The 14062-nt window shown below is 41.8% G+C and overlaps 1 protein-coding gene across 1 annotated transcript in view; it reads left to right on the top strand.

The window, feature by feature from the left end:
* The window catches only part of LOC108704977 (mucin-2), a 57157-nt gene that overhangs the window by 29699 nt on the left and 13396 nt on the right, over positions 1 to 14062 (top strand). Inside the window, exons 30-60 of the mRNA XM_041589607.1 lie at positions 59 to 121; positions 590 to 703; positions 823 to 885; positions 1285 to 1407; positions 1646 to 1696; positions 2270 to 2383; positions 2503 to 2565; positions 3254 to 3376; positions 3767 to 3829; positions 4298 to 4411; positions 4531 to 4593; positions 4994 to 5116; positions 5355 to 5405; positions 5975 to 6088; positions 6208 to 6270; positions 6960 to 7082; positions 7469 to 7531; positions 8000 to 8113; positions 8233 to 8295; positions 8696 to 8818; positions 9057 to 9107; positions 9681 to 9794; positions 9914 to 9976; positions 10665 to 10787; positions 11176 to 11238; positions 11707 to 11820; positions 11940 to 12002; positions 12403 to 12525; positions 12764 to 12814; positions 13382 to 13495; positions 13615 to 13677. Coding sequence (XP_041445541.1) covers positions 59 to 121; positions 590 to 703; positions 823 to 885; positions 1285 to 1407; positions 1646 to 1696; positions 2270 to 2383; positions 2503 to 2565; positions 3254 to 3376; positions 3767 to 3829; positions 4298 to 4411; positions 4531 to 4593; positions 4994 to 5116; positions 5355 to 5405; positions 5975 to 6088; positions 6208 to 6270; positions 6960 to 7082; positions 7469 to 7531; positions 8000 to 8113; positions 8233 to 8295; positions 8696 to 8818; positions 9057 to 9107; positions 9681 to 9794; positions 9914 to 9976; positions 10665 to 10787; positions 11176 to 11238; positions 11707 to 11820; positions 11940 to 12002; positions 12403 to 12525; positions 12764 to 12814; positions 13382 to 13495; positions 13615 to 13677 — 2733 coding nt within the window. The remainder of the gene's footprint in view (positions 1 to 58; positions 122 to 589; positions 704 to 822; positions 886 to 1284; positions 1408 to 1645; positions 1697 to 2269; positions 2384 to 2502; positions 2566 to 3253; positions 3377 to 3766; positions 3830 to 4297; positions 4412 to 4530; positions 4594 to 4993; positions 5117 to 5354; positions 5406 to 5974; positions 6089 to 6207; positions 6271 to 6959; positions 7083 to 7468; positions 7532 to 7999; positions 8114 to 8232; positions 8296 to 8695; positions 8819 to 9056; positions 9108 to 9680; positions 9795 to 9913; positions 9977 to 10664; positions 10788 to 11175; positions 11239 to 11706; positions 11821 to 11939; positions 12003 to 12402; positions 12526 to 12763; positions 12815 to 13381; positions 13496 to 13614; positions 13678 to 14062) is intronic.

The following is a 14062-nucleotide window of genomic DNA, read 5'->3' as shown; positions in this document are numbered from 1 at the left end:
AAACATCATTTCATATCCTGTTAGCAATGTCTAATTTATTTTTCCTTTATTCAAACAGCAACAACCCCTACAACCACCACCACATGTGCCTGCCATCACGAGGGAAGAGAGTACCTGGCAGGTAAAGCAGTCGAGATTAGAATGTCTGCGTGTTCCTTGAGCGTGATCTTAAAAGGCACACATAAACAAAAATGGGATGTAAACTTACTTGGAAGGATCCTCTGAGACCTGTTATGTTTACATTCAAATTGTATTTAAAGTGGCTTCAGGATAATAGCAGTAGAAGGCAGTTTTCTTTAACTGGGCAGGCTTTCAGCTCAACAGCTCTTTGAAGGCCCAGAGCATCAGTGACCTCACTGTCCAAGGACATTTTATGAGCTTTCTGTATTCAGTTGACTCTTGGGTTGCTACACGCCATTCCACAGAACATAGTGCTGACTTTGATAAATAGATGTGGCCCCTGAGTTGCAGGTCAGATTAACGTAAGAGGGGCGAGACAGTACTTTGAAACAGAAGCTCCATAGGATTATGCAGATACCTAGAAACCACATTAATAAGGACTTGCCGCTAACCAGGGAACTTCTTGCAGGGCACAAAATTGGAGAAAGCCACAGCAGAGAAAGGGATGGAAAATGCTACCACTATGTGTGCGACAGCACTTGTAAGAGACCAACCAGAACTGAAGTAGAATGTACACCACCAAGTAAGTGCTGACCACTAAACATTCCTCTTAAAATGTGAGGACTGTGGCATTGTTTTGCTTAAAATAGTCTTTTATATCCTGTTATCAATCTCTAATTCATTTCAAATGTATCCTAACAGCAACCACCCCTCCAACCACCACGACATGTGCCTGTCATCATGAGGGAAGAATGTATCAGCCAGGTAAGACAGTCAAAACTCAGATGCCTGCGAGGTCCTTACCAGGAAGTTAACACACACAAAAAAATGTGTTTTGTCCTATAAGCGAGCAGTGTTTTTTTCTGTCAATTTGGATCATTTAGCTCTAACCTCCACCCAAAAAGTGGGCAAATATATGAGTAGGCTTTAGATATATATTTCCCTCAACACAGTGTTACTTTACATACCCTTTTGGCCAGTAAATAGAGTTCAGTATTATAAAGAGATACGCCCCCTAAGTGCAGGTCAGATTCATTGATCACAGCAGGTGAAGGAGAGGTAGTGGAGCAGTCATTTGATACAATAGCTAGGCGGGATAATGCCAGTTAGCTAGAATGTCTATTAACAAGGACATGCAACTAACCAGAGAACATCTTCTTGCAGGAGAGAAATTAGAAGGAAGTGAAAGAAGAGAGAGGAATGGAAAATGTTACCACTATGTATGTGACATCACCTGCAGGCGACCAATCCGAAGTGAAGAACCATGCCCAACAACTACACCAACAAGTAAGTACTTGCCACTAAACAAGAGACATGCTAACACTGAGGGAGATTTCAAGATGCTGGCAGTAGAGATAAAAGTCAGATCTATCCAATCACCCGGAACAGTTTTGAAACAAAAATAGAAGAGGCCCATGAGTGACTAAAAAGAATTGCGCATTGCCTGAACAATACTTCCATTAGAAAATGTCAGAGGGGGAAAAAGGTTAGCAATGTCTAATTTATTTCTTCTTTATTCAAACAGCGACAACCACCACATGTGCCTGCCATCACGAGGGAAGAGAATACCTGCCAGGTAAAGCAGTGGAGATTAGAATGTCTGCGTGTTCCTTGAATGTGATCTTAAGACAAACACACACACACAAACTTACTCAGACTTACTCAGAGTCATCCTCTGAGGCCTTTTGCATTTTTCCCTCCATTTTCTATTTTAAGTGAGTCCGGAGAGGAAAGCAGTTTTCAGGCAGCTTTCTTCCACTGGGCAGGCTTTTAGATTTTTGAAGGCCCGGAGCATCCGTGACCCTAACTGTCCGAGGACAGTTTACGTGCTTCCTGTATTCAGTTCACTCTAACTCGTACCGGCTAACCATGAAGTATGCCTACATTTCTAAATGCAGATAGAAAAATAGAGTAGGCTTTAAGGATGCGCTCATCTCAACGCAGTGCACCGTTACACGCCATTCCCCGGTAAACAGTGCAGACCTTGATAAATAGACGAGGCCCCCACCCCGAGTTGCAGGTACGATTAACTGAACACGGGAGAGACAGTGGGACAGTACATTGACACAGTAGCTCCACAGGATAATTCAGTTACCTAGAACTTCTATGAACAAGGACGTGCAGCTAACCAGGGAACTTCTTATTGCAGGGCACAAAATCGGAGGAAGCCACAGCAGAGAAAGGGATGGAAAATGCTACCGCTATGTGTGCGACAGCACTTGTAAGAGACCAACCAGAACTGAAGTGGAATGTACACCACCAAGTAAGTACTTACCACTAAACATTCCTCTTAAAATATCAGGACTGTGGTATTATGTTGCACAAAACATTCTTTTGTATCCTGTTATCAACCTCTAATTCATTTCAAATGTATCCTAACAGCAACAACCCCTCCAACCACCACAACATGTGCCTGTCATCATGAGGGAAGAATGTATCAGCCAGGTAAGGCAGTCAACACTAGAATGCCTGCGTGGCCCATAAGTAGGAAATTAAAGGGATTGTGCACCTCTGAGATAACATTTATTAAGATGTAGGGAGTGACATTCTGAGACAGTTTGCATTTAGTTTTAGCTTTTTTCTATTATTTGTCATTTTTGAGTTATTTAGCTTTATGGTCAGCAGCTCTCCACTTTGCAGTTTGGTTGATAGGTTCCAAATCACCCTAGAAACCATGCTCCAATTAGAATAACGACTGGAATATGGACAATTGAGAGCCTGAACAGAAGGATAAGTAATAAAAAGTAGCAGTAGCATTACATGTGTCGCCTTAGCAAGCATGTGTTTTTAGATGGTGTCAGTGACCCCCATTTAAAAGCTGGAAAGAGTCAGAAGAAGAAGACAAATAATTCTAAACTCTAAAAAAAATAAAGAAGGAAGACCATTTGAAAAGTGGCTTGGAATTGGCCATTCTAGAATATACCAAAAGTTATCTTAATGGCCAACCACTCCTTTAACATACAAGAAAATTCATTTTGTCCAGTAGGTGAACAAGGTAAGATTTATTGCTCACATCGGATGCAGGAGAGGCAGTGGAGCAGTCATTGGATACCATAGCTAGGCGGGATAATGCAGTTACCTAGACCTTCTGTTAACAAGGACAAGCAACTAACCAGACAATAACTTCTTGCAGGAGAGAAATTACAAGGAAGTGAAAGCAGAGAGAGGAATGGAAAATGCTACGACTATGTATGCGACAGCACTTGCAGGCGACCAACCCGAAGGGAAGTGACATGTACACCAACTACACCAACAAGTAAGTACTTACCACTAAGCAAGAGGCATGGTAACACTGAGGGAGATTTCAAGATGCTGGCAGTAGAGATAACATTGAGATCTGTCCGATCCCACGCACCGTTTTTTTTTTTTTAAAAAAAAAAGAAGCGGCCCACGAGTGACTAAAAAGAATAGCGCATTGCCTTAACAATATTACCATTAGAAAATGTCAGAGGGGAAATAGGAAGTGAAGATACAGCGCCTCTTTAAGACAATGGGCACAGGCAAATGACAGTATTTGGGTGGGAGGGAATACATGTTCCTCTACCATAGATTTATTAAAATATAAGCAGTATGGTTTTGATTTATAACAAACATCATTTCATATCCTGTTAGCAATGTCTAATTTATTTTTCCTTTATTCAAACAGCAACAACCCCTACAACCACCACCACATGTGCCTGCCATCACGAGGGAAGAGAGTACCTGGCAGGTAAAGCAGTCGAGATTAGAATGTCTGCGTGTTCCTTGAGCGTGATCTTAAAAGGCACACATAAACAAAAATGGGATGTAAACTTACTTGGAAGGATCCTCTGAGACCTGTTATGTTTACATTCAAATTGTATTTAAAGTGGCTTCAGGATAATAGCAGTAGAAGGCAGTTTTCTTTAACTGGGCAGGCTTTCAGCTCAACAGCTCTTTGAAGGCCCAGAGCATCAGTGACCTCACTGTCCAAGGACATTTTATGAGCTTTCTGTATTCAGTTGACTCTTGGGTTGCTACACGCCATTCCACAGAACATAGTGCTGACTTTGATAAATAGATGTGGCCCCTGAGTTGCAGGTCAGATTAACGTAAGAGGGGCGAGACAGTACTTTGAAACAGAAGCTCCATAGGATTATGCAGATACCTAGAAACCACATTAATAAGGACTTGCCGCTAACCAGGGAACTTCTTGCAGGGCACAAAATTGGAGAAAGCCACAGCAGAGAAAGGGATGGAAAATGCTACCACTATGTGTGCGACAGCACTTGTAAGAGACCAACCAGAACTGAAGTAGAATGTACACCACCAAGTAAGTGCTGACCACTAAACATTCCTCTTAAAATGTGAGGACTGTGGCATTGTTTTGCTTAAAATAGTCTTTTATATCCTGTTATCAATCTCTAATTCATTTCAAATGTATCCTAACAGCAACCACCCCTCCAACCACCACGACATGTGCCTGTCATCATGAGGGAAGAATGTATCAGCCAGGTAAGACAGTCAAAACTCAGATGCCTGCGAGGTCCTTACCAGGAAGTTAACACACACAAAAAAAATGTGTTTTGTCCTATAAGCGAGCAGTGTTTTTTTCTGTCAATTTGGATCATTTAGCTCTAACCTCCACCCAAAAAGTGGGCAAAATATATGAGTAGGCTTTAGATATATATTTCCCTCAACACAGTGTTACTTTACATACCCTTTTGGCCAGTAAATAGAGTTCAGTATTATAAAGAGATACGCCCCCTAAGTGCAGGTCAGATTCATTGATCACAGCAGGTGAAGGAGAGGTAGTGGAGCAGTCATTTGATACAATAGCTAGGCGGGATAATGCAGTTAGCTAGAATGTCTATTAACAAGGACATGCAACTAACCAGAGAACATCTTCTTGCAGGAGAGAAATTAGAAGGAAGTGAAAGAAGAGAGAGGAATGGAAAATGTTACCACTATGTATGTGACATCACCTGCAGGCGACCAATCCGAAGTGAAGAACCATGCCCAACAACTACACCAACAAGTAAGTACTTGCCACTAAACAAGAGACATGCTAACACTGAGGGAGATTTCAAGATGCTGGCAGTAGAGATAAAAGTCAGATCTATCCAATCACCCGGAACAGTTTTGAAACAAAAATAGAAGAGGCCCATGAGTGACTAAAAAGAATTGCGCATTGCCTGAACAATACTTCCATTAGAAAATGTCAGAGGGGGAAAAAGGTTAGCAATGTCTAATTTATTTCTTCTTTATTCAAACAGCGACAACCACCACATGTGCCTGCCATCACGAGGGAAGAGAATACCTGCCAGGTAAAGCAGTGGAGATTAGAATGTCTGCGTGTTCCTTGAATGTGATCTTAAGACAAACACACACAAACTTACTCAGACTTACTCAGAGTCATCCTCTGAGGCCTTTTGCATTTTTCCCTCCATTTTCTATTTTAAGTGAGTTCGGAGAGGAAAGCAGTTTTCAGGCAGCTTTCTTCCACTGGGCAGGCTTTTAGATTTTTGAAGGCCCGGAGCATCCGTGACCCTAACTGTCCGAGGACAGTTTACGTGCTTCCTGTATTCAGTTCACTCTAACTCGTACCGGCTAACCATGAAGTATGCCTACATTTCTAAATGCAGATAGAAAAATAGAGTAGGCTTTAAGGATGCGCTCATCTCAACGCAGTGCACCGTTACACGCCATTCCCCGGTAAACAGTGCAGACCTTGATAAATAGACGAGGCCCCCACCCCGAGTTGCAGGTACGATTAACTGAACACGGGAGAGACAGTGGGACAGTACATTGACACAGTAGCTCCACAGGATAATTCAGTTACCTAGAACTTCTATGAACAAGGACGTGCAGCTAACCAGGGAACTTCTTATTGCAGGGCACAAAATCGGAGGAAGCCACAGCAGAGAAAGGGATGGAAAATGCTACCGCTATGTGTGCGACAGCACTTGTAAGAGACCAACCAGAACTGAAGTGGAATGTACACCACCAAGTAAGTACTTACCACTAAACATTCCTCTTAAAATATCAGGACTGTGGTATTATGTTGCACAAAACATTCTTTTGTATCCTGTTATCAACCTCTAATTCATTTCAAATGTATCCTAACAGCAACAACCCCTCCAACCACCACAACATGTGCCTGTCATCATGAGGGAAGAATGTATCAGCCAGGTAAGGCAGTCAACACTAGAATGCCTGCGTGGCCCATAAGTAGGAAATTAAAGGGATTGTGCACCTCTGAGATAACATTTATTAAGATGTAGGGAGTGACATTCTGAGACAGTTTGCATTTAGTTTTAGCTTTTTTCTATTATTTGTCATTTTTGAGTTATTTAGCTTTATGGTCAGCAGCTCTCCACTTTGCAGTTTGGTTGATAGGTTCCAAATCACCCTAGAAACCATGCTCCAATTAGAATAACGACTGGAATATGGACAATTGAGAGCCTGAACAGAAGGATAAGTAATAAAAAGTAGCAGTAGCATTACATGTGTCGCCTTAGCAAGCATGTGTTTTTAGATGGTGTCAGTGACCCCCATTTAAAAGCTGGAAAGAGTCAGAAGAAGAAGACAAATAATTCTAAACTCTAAAAAAAAATAAAGAAGGAAGACCATTTGAAAAGTGGCTTGGAATTGGCCATTCTAGAATATACCAAAAGTTATCTTAATGGCCAACCACTCCTTTAACATACAAGAAAATTCATTTTGTCCAGTAAGTGAACAAGGTAAGATTTATTGCTCACATCAGATGCAGGAGAGGCAGTGGAGCAGTCATTGGATACCATAGCTAGGCGGGATAATGCAGTTACCTAGACCTTCTGTTAACAAGGACATGCAACTAACCAGACAATAACTTCTTGCAGGAGAGAAATTACAAGGAAGTGAAAGCAGAGAGAGGAATGGAAAATGCTACGACTATGTATGCGACAGCACTTGCAGGCGACCAACCCGAAGGGAAGTGACATGTACACCAACTACACCAACAAGTAAGTACTTACCACTAAGCAAGAGGCATGGTAACACTGAGGGAGATTTCAAGATGCTGGCAGTAGAGATAACATTGAGATCTGTCCGATCCCACGCACCGTTTTTTTTTTAAAAAAAAAGAAGCGGCCCACGAGTGACTAAAAAGAATAGCGCATTGCCTTAACAATATTACCATTAGAAAATGTCAGAGGGGAAATAGGAAGTGAAGATACAGCGCCTCTTTAAGACAATGGGCACAGGCAAATGACAGTATTTGGGTGGGAGGGAATACATGTTCCTCTACCATAGATTTATTAAAATATAAGCAGTATGGTTTTGATTTATAACAAACATCATTTCATATCCTGTTAGCAATGTCTAATTTATTTTTCCTTTATTCAAACAGCAACAACCCCTACAACCACCACCACATGTGCCTGCCATCACGAGGGAAGAGAGTACCTGGCAGGTAAAGCAGTCGAGATTAGAATGTCTGCGTGTTCCTTGAGCGTGATCTTAAAAGGCACACATAAACAAAAATGGGATGTAAACTTACCTGGAAGGATCCTCTGAGACCTGTTATGTTTACATTCAAATTGTATTTAAAGTGGCTTCAGGATAATAGCAGTAGAAGGCAGTTTTCTTTAACTGGGCAGGCTTTCAGCTCAACAGCTCTTTGAAGGCCCAGAGCATCAGTGACCTCACTGTCCAAGGACATTTTATGAGCTTTCTGTATTCAGTTGACTCTTGGGTTGCTATACGCCATTCCACAGAACATAGTGCTGTCTTTGATAAATAGATGTGGCCCCTGAGTTGCAGGTCAGATTAACGTAAGAGGGGCGAGACAGTACTTTGAAACAGAAGCTCCATAGGATTATGCAGATACCTAGAAACCACATTAATAAGGACTTGCCGCTAACCAGGGAACTTCTTGCAGGGCACAAAATTGGAGAAAGCCACAGCAGAGAAAGGGATGGAAAATGCTACCACTATGTGTGCGACAGCACTTGTAAGAGACCAACCAGAACTGAAGTAGAATGTACACCACCAAGTAAGTGCTGACCACTAAACATTCCTCTTAAAATGTGAGGACTGTGGTATTGTTTTGCTTAAAATAGTCTTTTATATCCTGTTATCAATCTCTAATTCATTTCAAATGTATCCTAACAGCAACCACCCCTCCAACCACCACGACATGTGCCTGTCATCATGAGGGAAGAATGTATCAGCCAGGTAAGACAGTCATAACTCAGATGCCTGCGAGGTCCTTACCAGGAAGTTAACACACACACAAAAAATGTGTTTTGTCCTATAAGCGAGCAGTGTTTTTTTCTGTCAATTTGGATCATTTAGCTCTAACCTCCACCCAAAAAGTGGGCAAAATATATGAGTAGGCTTTAGATATATATTTCCCTCAACACAGTGTTACTTTACATACCCTTTTGGCCAGTAAATAGAGTTCAGTATTATAAAGAGATACGCCCCCTAAGTGCAGGTCAGATTTATTGATCACAGCAGGTGAAGGAGAGGTAGTGGAGCAGTCATTTGATACAATAGCTAGGCGGGATAATGCCATTAGCTAGAATGTCTATTAACAAGGACATGCAACTAACCAGAGAACATCTTCTTGCAGGAGAGAAATTAGAAGGAAGTGAAAGAAGAGAGAGGAATGGAAAATGTTACCACTATGTATGTGACATCACCTGCAGGCGACCAATCCGAAGTGAAGAACCATGCCCAACAACTACACCAACAAGTAAGTACTTGCCACTAAACAAGAGACATGCTAACACTGAGGGAGATTTCAAGATGCTGGCAGTAGAGATAAAAGTCAGATCTATCCAATCACCCGGAACAGTTTTGAAACAAAAATAGAAGAGGCCCATGAGTGACTAAAAAGAATTGCGCATTGCCTGAACAATACTTCCATTAGAAAATGTCAGAGGGGGAAAAAGGTTAGCAATGTCTAATTTATTTCTTCTTTATTCAAACAGCGACAACCACCACATGTGCCTGCCATCACGAGGGAAGAGAATACCTGCCAGGTAAAGCAGTGGAGATTAGAATGTCTGCGTGTTCCTTGAATGTGATCTTAAGACAAACACACACACACAAACTTACTCAGACTTACTCAGAGTCATCCTCTGAGGCCTTTTGCATTTTTCCCTCCATTTTCTATTTTAAGTGAGTCTGGAGAGGAAAGCAGTTTTCAGGCAGCTTTCTTCCACTGGGCAGGCTTTTAGATTTTTGAAGGCCCGGAGCATCCGTGACCCTAACTGTCCGAGGACAGTTTACGTGCTTCCTGTATTCAGTTCACTCTAACTCGTACCGGCTAACCATGAAGTATGCCTACATTTCTAAATGCAGATAGAAAAATAGAGTAGGCTTTAAGGATGCGCTCATCTCAACGCAGTGCACCGTTACACGCCATTCCCCGGTAAACAGTGCAGACCTTGATAAATAGACGAGGCCCCCACCCCGAGTTGCAGGTACGATTAACTGAACACGGGAGAGACAGTGGGACAGTACATTGACACAGTAGCTCCACAGGATAATTCAGTTACCTAGAACTTCTATGAACAAGGACGTGCAGCTAACCAGGGAACTTCTTATTGCAGGGCACAAAATCGGAGGAAGCCACAGCAGAGAAAGGGATGGAAAATGCTACCGCTATGTGTGCGACAGCACTTGTAAGAGACCAACCAGAACTGAAGTGGAATGTACACCACCAAGTAAGTACTTACCACTAAACATTCCTCTTAAAATATCAGGACTGTGGTATTATGTTGCACAAAACATTCTTTTGTATCCTGTTATCAACCTCTAATTCATTTCAAATGTATCCTAACAGCAACAACCCCTCCAACCACCACAACATGTGCCTGTCATCATGAGGGAAGAATGTATCAGCCAGGTAAGGCAGTCAACACTAGAATGCCTGCGTGGCCCATAAGTAGGAAATTAAAGGGATTGTGCACCTCTGAGATAACATTTATTAAGATGTAGGGAGTGACATTCTGAGACAGTTTGCATTTAGTTTTAGCTTTTTTCTATTATTTGTCATTTTTGAGTTATTTAGCTTTATGATCAGCAGCTCTCCACTTTGCCGTTTGGTTGATAGGTTCCAAATCACCCTAGAAACCATGCTCCAATTAGAATAACGACTGGAATATGGACAATTGAGAGCCTGAACAGAAGGATAAGTAATAAAAAGTAGCAGTAGCATTACATGTGTCGCCTTAGCAAGCATGTGTTTTTAGATGGTGTCAGTGACCCCCATTTAAAAGCTGGAAAGAGTCAGAAGAAGAAGACAAATAATTCTAAACTCTAAAAAAAATAAAGAAGGAAGACCATTTGAAAAGTGGCTTGGAATTGGCCATTCTAGAATATACCAAAAGTTATCTTAATGGCCAACCACTCCTTTAACATACAAGAAAATTCATTTTGTCCAGTAAGTGAACAAGGTAAGATTTATTGCTCACATCAGATGCAGGAGAGGCAGTAGAGCAGTCATTGGATACCATAGCTAGGCGGGATAATGCAGTTACCTAGACCTTCTGTTAACAAGGACATGCAACTAACCAGACAATAACTTCTTGCAGGAGAGAAATTACAAGGAAGTGAAAGCAGAGAGAGGAATGGAAAATGCTACGACTATGTATGCGACAGCACTTGCAGGCGACCAACCCGAAGGGAAGTGACATGTACATCAACTACACCAACAAGTAAGTACTTACCACTAAGCAAGAGGCATGGTAACACTGAGGGAGATTTCAAGATGCTGGCAGTAGAGATAATATTTAGATCTGTCCGATCCCACGCACCGTTTTTTTTTTTTTAAAAAAAAGAAGTGGCCCACGAGTGACTAAAAAGAATAGCGCATTGCCTTAACAATATTACCATTAGAAAATGTCAGAGGGGAAATAGGAAGTGAAGATACAGCGCCTCTTTAAGACAATGGGCACAGGCAAATGACAGTATTTGGGTGGGAGGGAATACATGTTCCTCTACCATAGATTTATTAAAATATAAGCAGTATGGTTTTGATTTATAACAAACATCATTTCATATCCTGTTAGCAATGTCTAATTTATTTTTCCTTTATTCAAACAGCAACAACCCCTACAACCACCACCACATGTGCCTGCCATCACGAGGGAAGAGAGTACCTGGCAGGTAAAGCAGTCGAGATTAGAATGTCTGCGTGTTCCTTGAGCGTGATCTTAAAAGGCACACATAAACAAAAATGGGATGTAAACTTACTTGGAAGGATCCTCTGAGACCTGTTATGTTTACATTCAAATTGTATTTAAAGTGGCTTCAGGATAATAGCAGTAGAAGGCAGTTTTCTTTAACTGGGCAGGCTTTCAGCTCAACAGCTCTTTGAAGGCCCAGAGCATCAGTGACCTCACTGTCCAAGGACATTTTATGAGCTTTCTGTATTCAGTTGACTCTTGGGTTGCTACACGCCATTCCACAGAACATAGTGCCGACTTTGATAAATAGATGTGGCCCCTGAGTTGCAGGTCAGATTAACGTAAGAGGGGCGAGACAGTACTTTGAAACAGAAGCTCCATAGGATTATGCAGATACCTAGAAACCACATTAATAAGGACTTGCCGCTAACCAGGGAACTTCTTGCAGGGCACAAAATTGGAGAAAGCCACAGCAGAGAAAGGGATGGAAAATGCTACCACTATGTGTGCGACAGCACTTGTAAGAGACCAACCAGAACTGAAGTAGAATGTACACCACCAAGTAAGTGCTGACCACTAAACATTCCTCTTAAAATGTGAGGACTGTGGCATTGTTTTGCTTAAAATAGTCTTTTATATCCTGTTATCAATCTCTAATTCATTTCAAATGTATCCTAACAGCAACCACCCCTCCAACCACCACGACATGTGCCTGTCATCATGAGGGAAGAATGTATCAGCCAGGTAAGACAGTCAAAACTCAGATGCCTGCGAGGTCCTTACCAGGAAGTTAACACACACAAAAAAAATGTGTTTTGTCCTATAAGCGAGCAGTGTTTTTTTCTGTCAATTTGGATCATTTAGCTCTAACCTCCACCCAAAAAGTGGGCAAAATATATGAGTAGGCTTTAGATATATATTTCCCTCAACACAGTGTTACTTTACATACCCTTTTGGCCAGTAAATAGAGTTCAGTATTATAAAGAGATACGCCCCCTAAGTGCAGGTCAGATTCATTGATCACAGCAGGTGAAGGAGAGGTAGTGGAGCAGTCATTTGATACAATAGCTAGGCGGGATAATGCAGTTAGCTAGAATGTCTATTAACAAGGACATGCAACTAACCAGAGAACATCTTCTTGCAGGAGAGAAATTAGAAGGAAGTGAAAGAAGAGAGAGGAATGGAAAATGTTACCACTATGTATGTGACATCACCTGCAGGCGACCAATCCGAAGTGAAGAACCATGCCCAACAACTACACCAACAAGTAAGTACTTGCCACTAAACAAGAGACATGCTAACACTGAGGGAGATTTCAAGATGCTGGCAGTAGAGATAAAAGTCAGATCTATTCAATCACCCGGAACAGTTTTGAAACAAAAATAGAAGAGGCCCATGAGTGACTAAAAAGAATTGCGCATTGCCTGAACAATACTTCCATTAGAAAATGTCAGAGGGGGAAAAAGGTTAGCAATGTCTAATTTATTTCTTCTTTATTCAAACAGCGACAACCACCACATGTGCCTGCCATCACGAGGGAAGAGAATACCTGCCAGGTAAAGCAGTGGAGATTAGAATGTCTGCGTGTTCCTTGAATGTGATCTTAAGACAAACACACAAACTTACTCAGACTTACTCAGAGTCATCCTCTGAGGCCTTTTGCATTTTTCCCTCCATTTTCTATTTTAAGTGAGTTCGGAGAGGAAAGCAGTTTTCAGGCAGCTTTCTTCCACTGGGCAGGCTTTTAGATTTTTGAAGGCCCGGAGCATCCGTGACCCTAACTGTCCGAGGACAGTTTACGTGCTTCCTGTATTCAGTTCACTCTAACTCGTACCGGCTAACCATGAAGTATGCCTACATTTCTAAATGCAGATAGAAAAATAGAGTAGGCTTTAAGGATGCGCTCATCTCAACGCAGTGCACCGTTACACGCCATTCCCCGGTAAACAGTGCAGACCTTGATAAATAGACGAGGCCCCCACCCCGAGTTGCAGGTACGATTAACTGAACACGGGAGAGACAGTGGGACAGTACATTGACACAGTAGCTCCACAGGATAATTCAGTTACCTAGAACTTCTATGAACAAGGACGTGCAGCTAACCAGGGAACTTCTTATTGCAGGGCACAAAATCGGAGGAAGCCACAGCAGAGAAAGGGATGGAAAATGCTACCGCTATGTGTGCGACAGCACTTGTAAGAGACCAACCAGAACTGAAGTGGAATGTACACCACCAAGTAAGTACTTACCACTAAACATTCCTCTTAAAATATCAGGACTGTGGTATTATGTTGCACAAAACATTCTTTTGTATCCTGTTATCAACCTCTAATTCATTTCAAATGTATCCTAACAGCAACAACCCCTCCAACCACCACAACATGTGCCTGTCATCATGAGGGAAGAATGTATCAGCCAGGTAAGGCAGTCAACACTAGAATGCCTGCGTGGCCCATAAGTAGGAAATTAAAGGGATTGTGCACCTCTGAGATAACATTTATTAAGATGTAGGGAGTGACATTCTGAGACAGTTTGCATTTAGTTTTAGCTTTTTTCTATTATTTGTCATTTTTGAGTTATTTAGCTTTATGGTCAGCAGCTCTCCACTTTGCAGTTTGGTTGATAGGTTCCAAATCACCCTAGAAACCATGCTCCAATTAGAATAACGACTGGAATATGGACAATTGAGAGCCTGAACAGAAGGATAAGTAATAAAAAGTAGCAGTAGCATTACATGTGTCGCCTTAGCAAGCATGTGTTTTTAGATGGTGTCAGTGACCCCCATTTAAAAGCTGGAAAGAGTC

The sequence above is a fragment of the Xenopus laevis genome, chromosome 4L (assembly GCF_017654675.1).
Source record: "Xenopus laevis strain J_2021 chromosome 4L, Xenopus_laevis_v10.1, whole genome shotgun sequence".
In the NCBI taxonomy this organism is placed as follows: domain Eukaryota; kingdom Metazoa; phylum Chordata; class Amphibia; order Anura; family Pipidae; genus Xenopus; species Xenopus laevis.
Note: the sequence above shows the minus strand (reverse complement) of the source record. Positions and strands in the feature narration are given on the sequence as shown.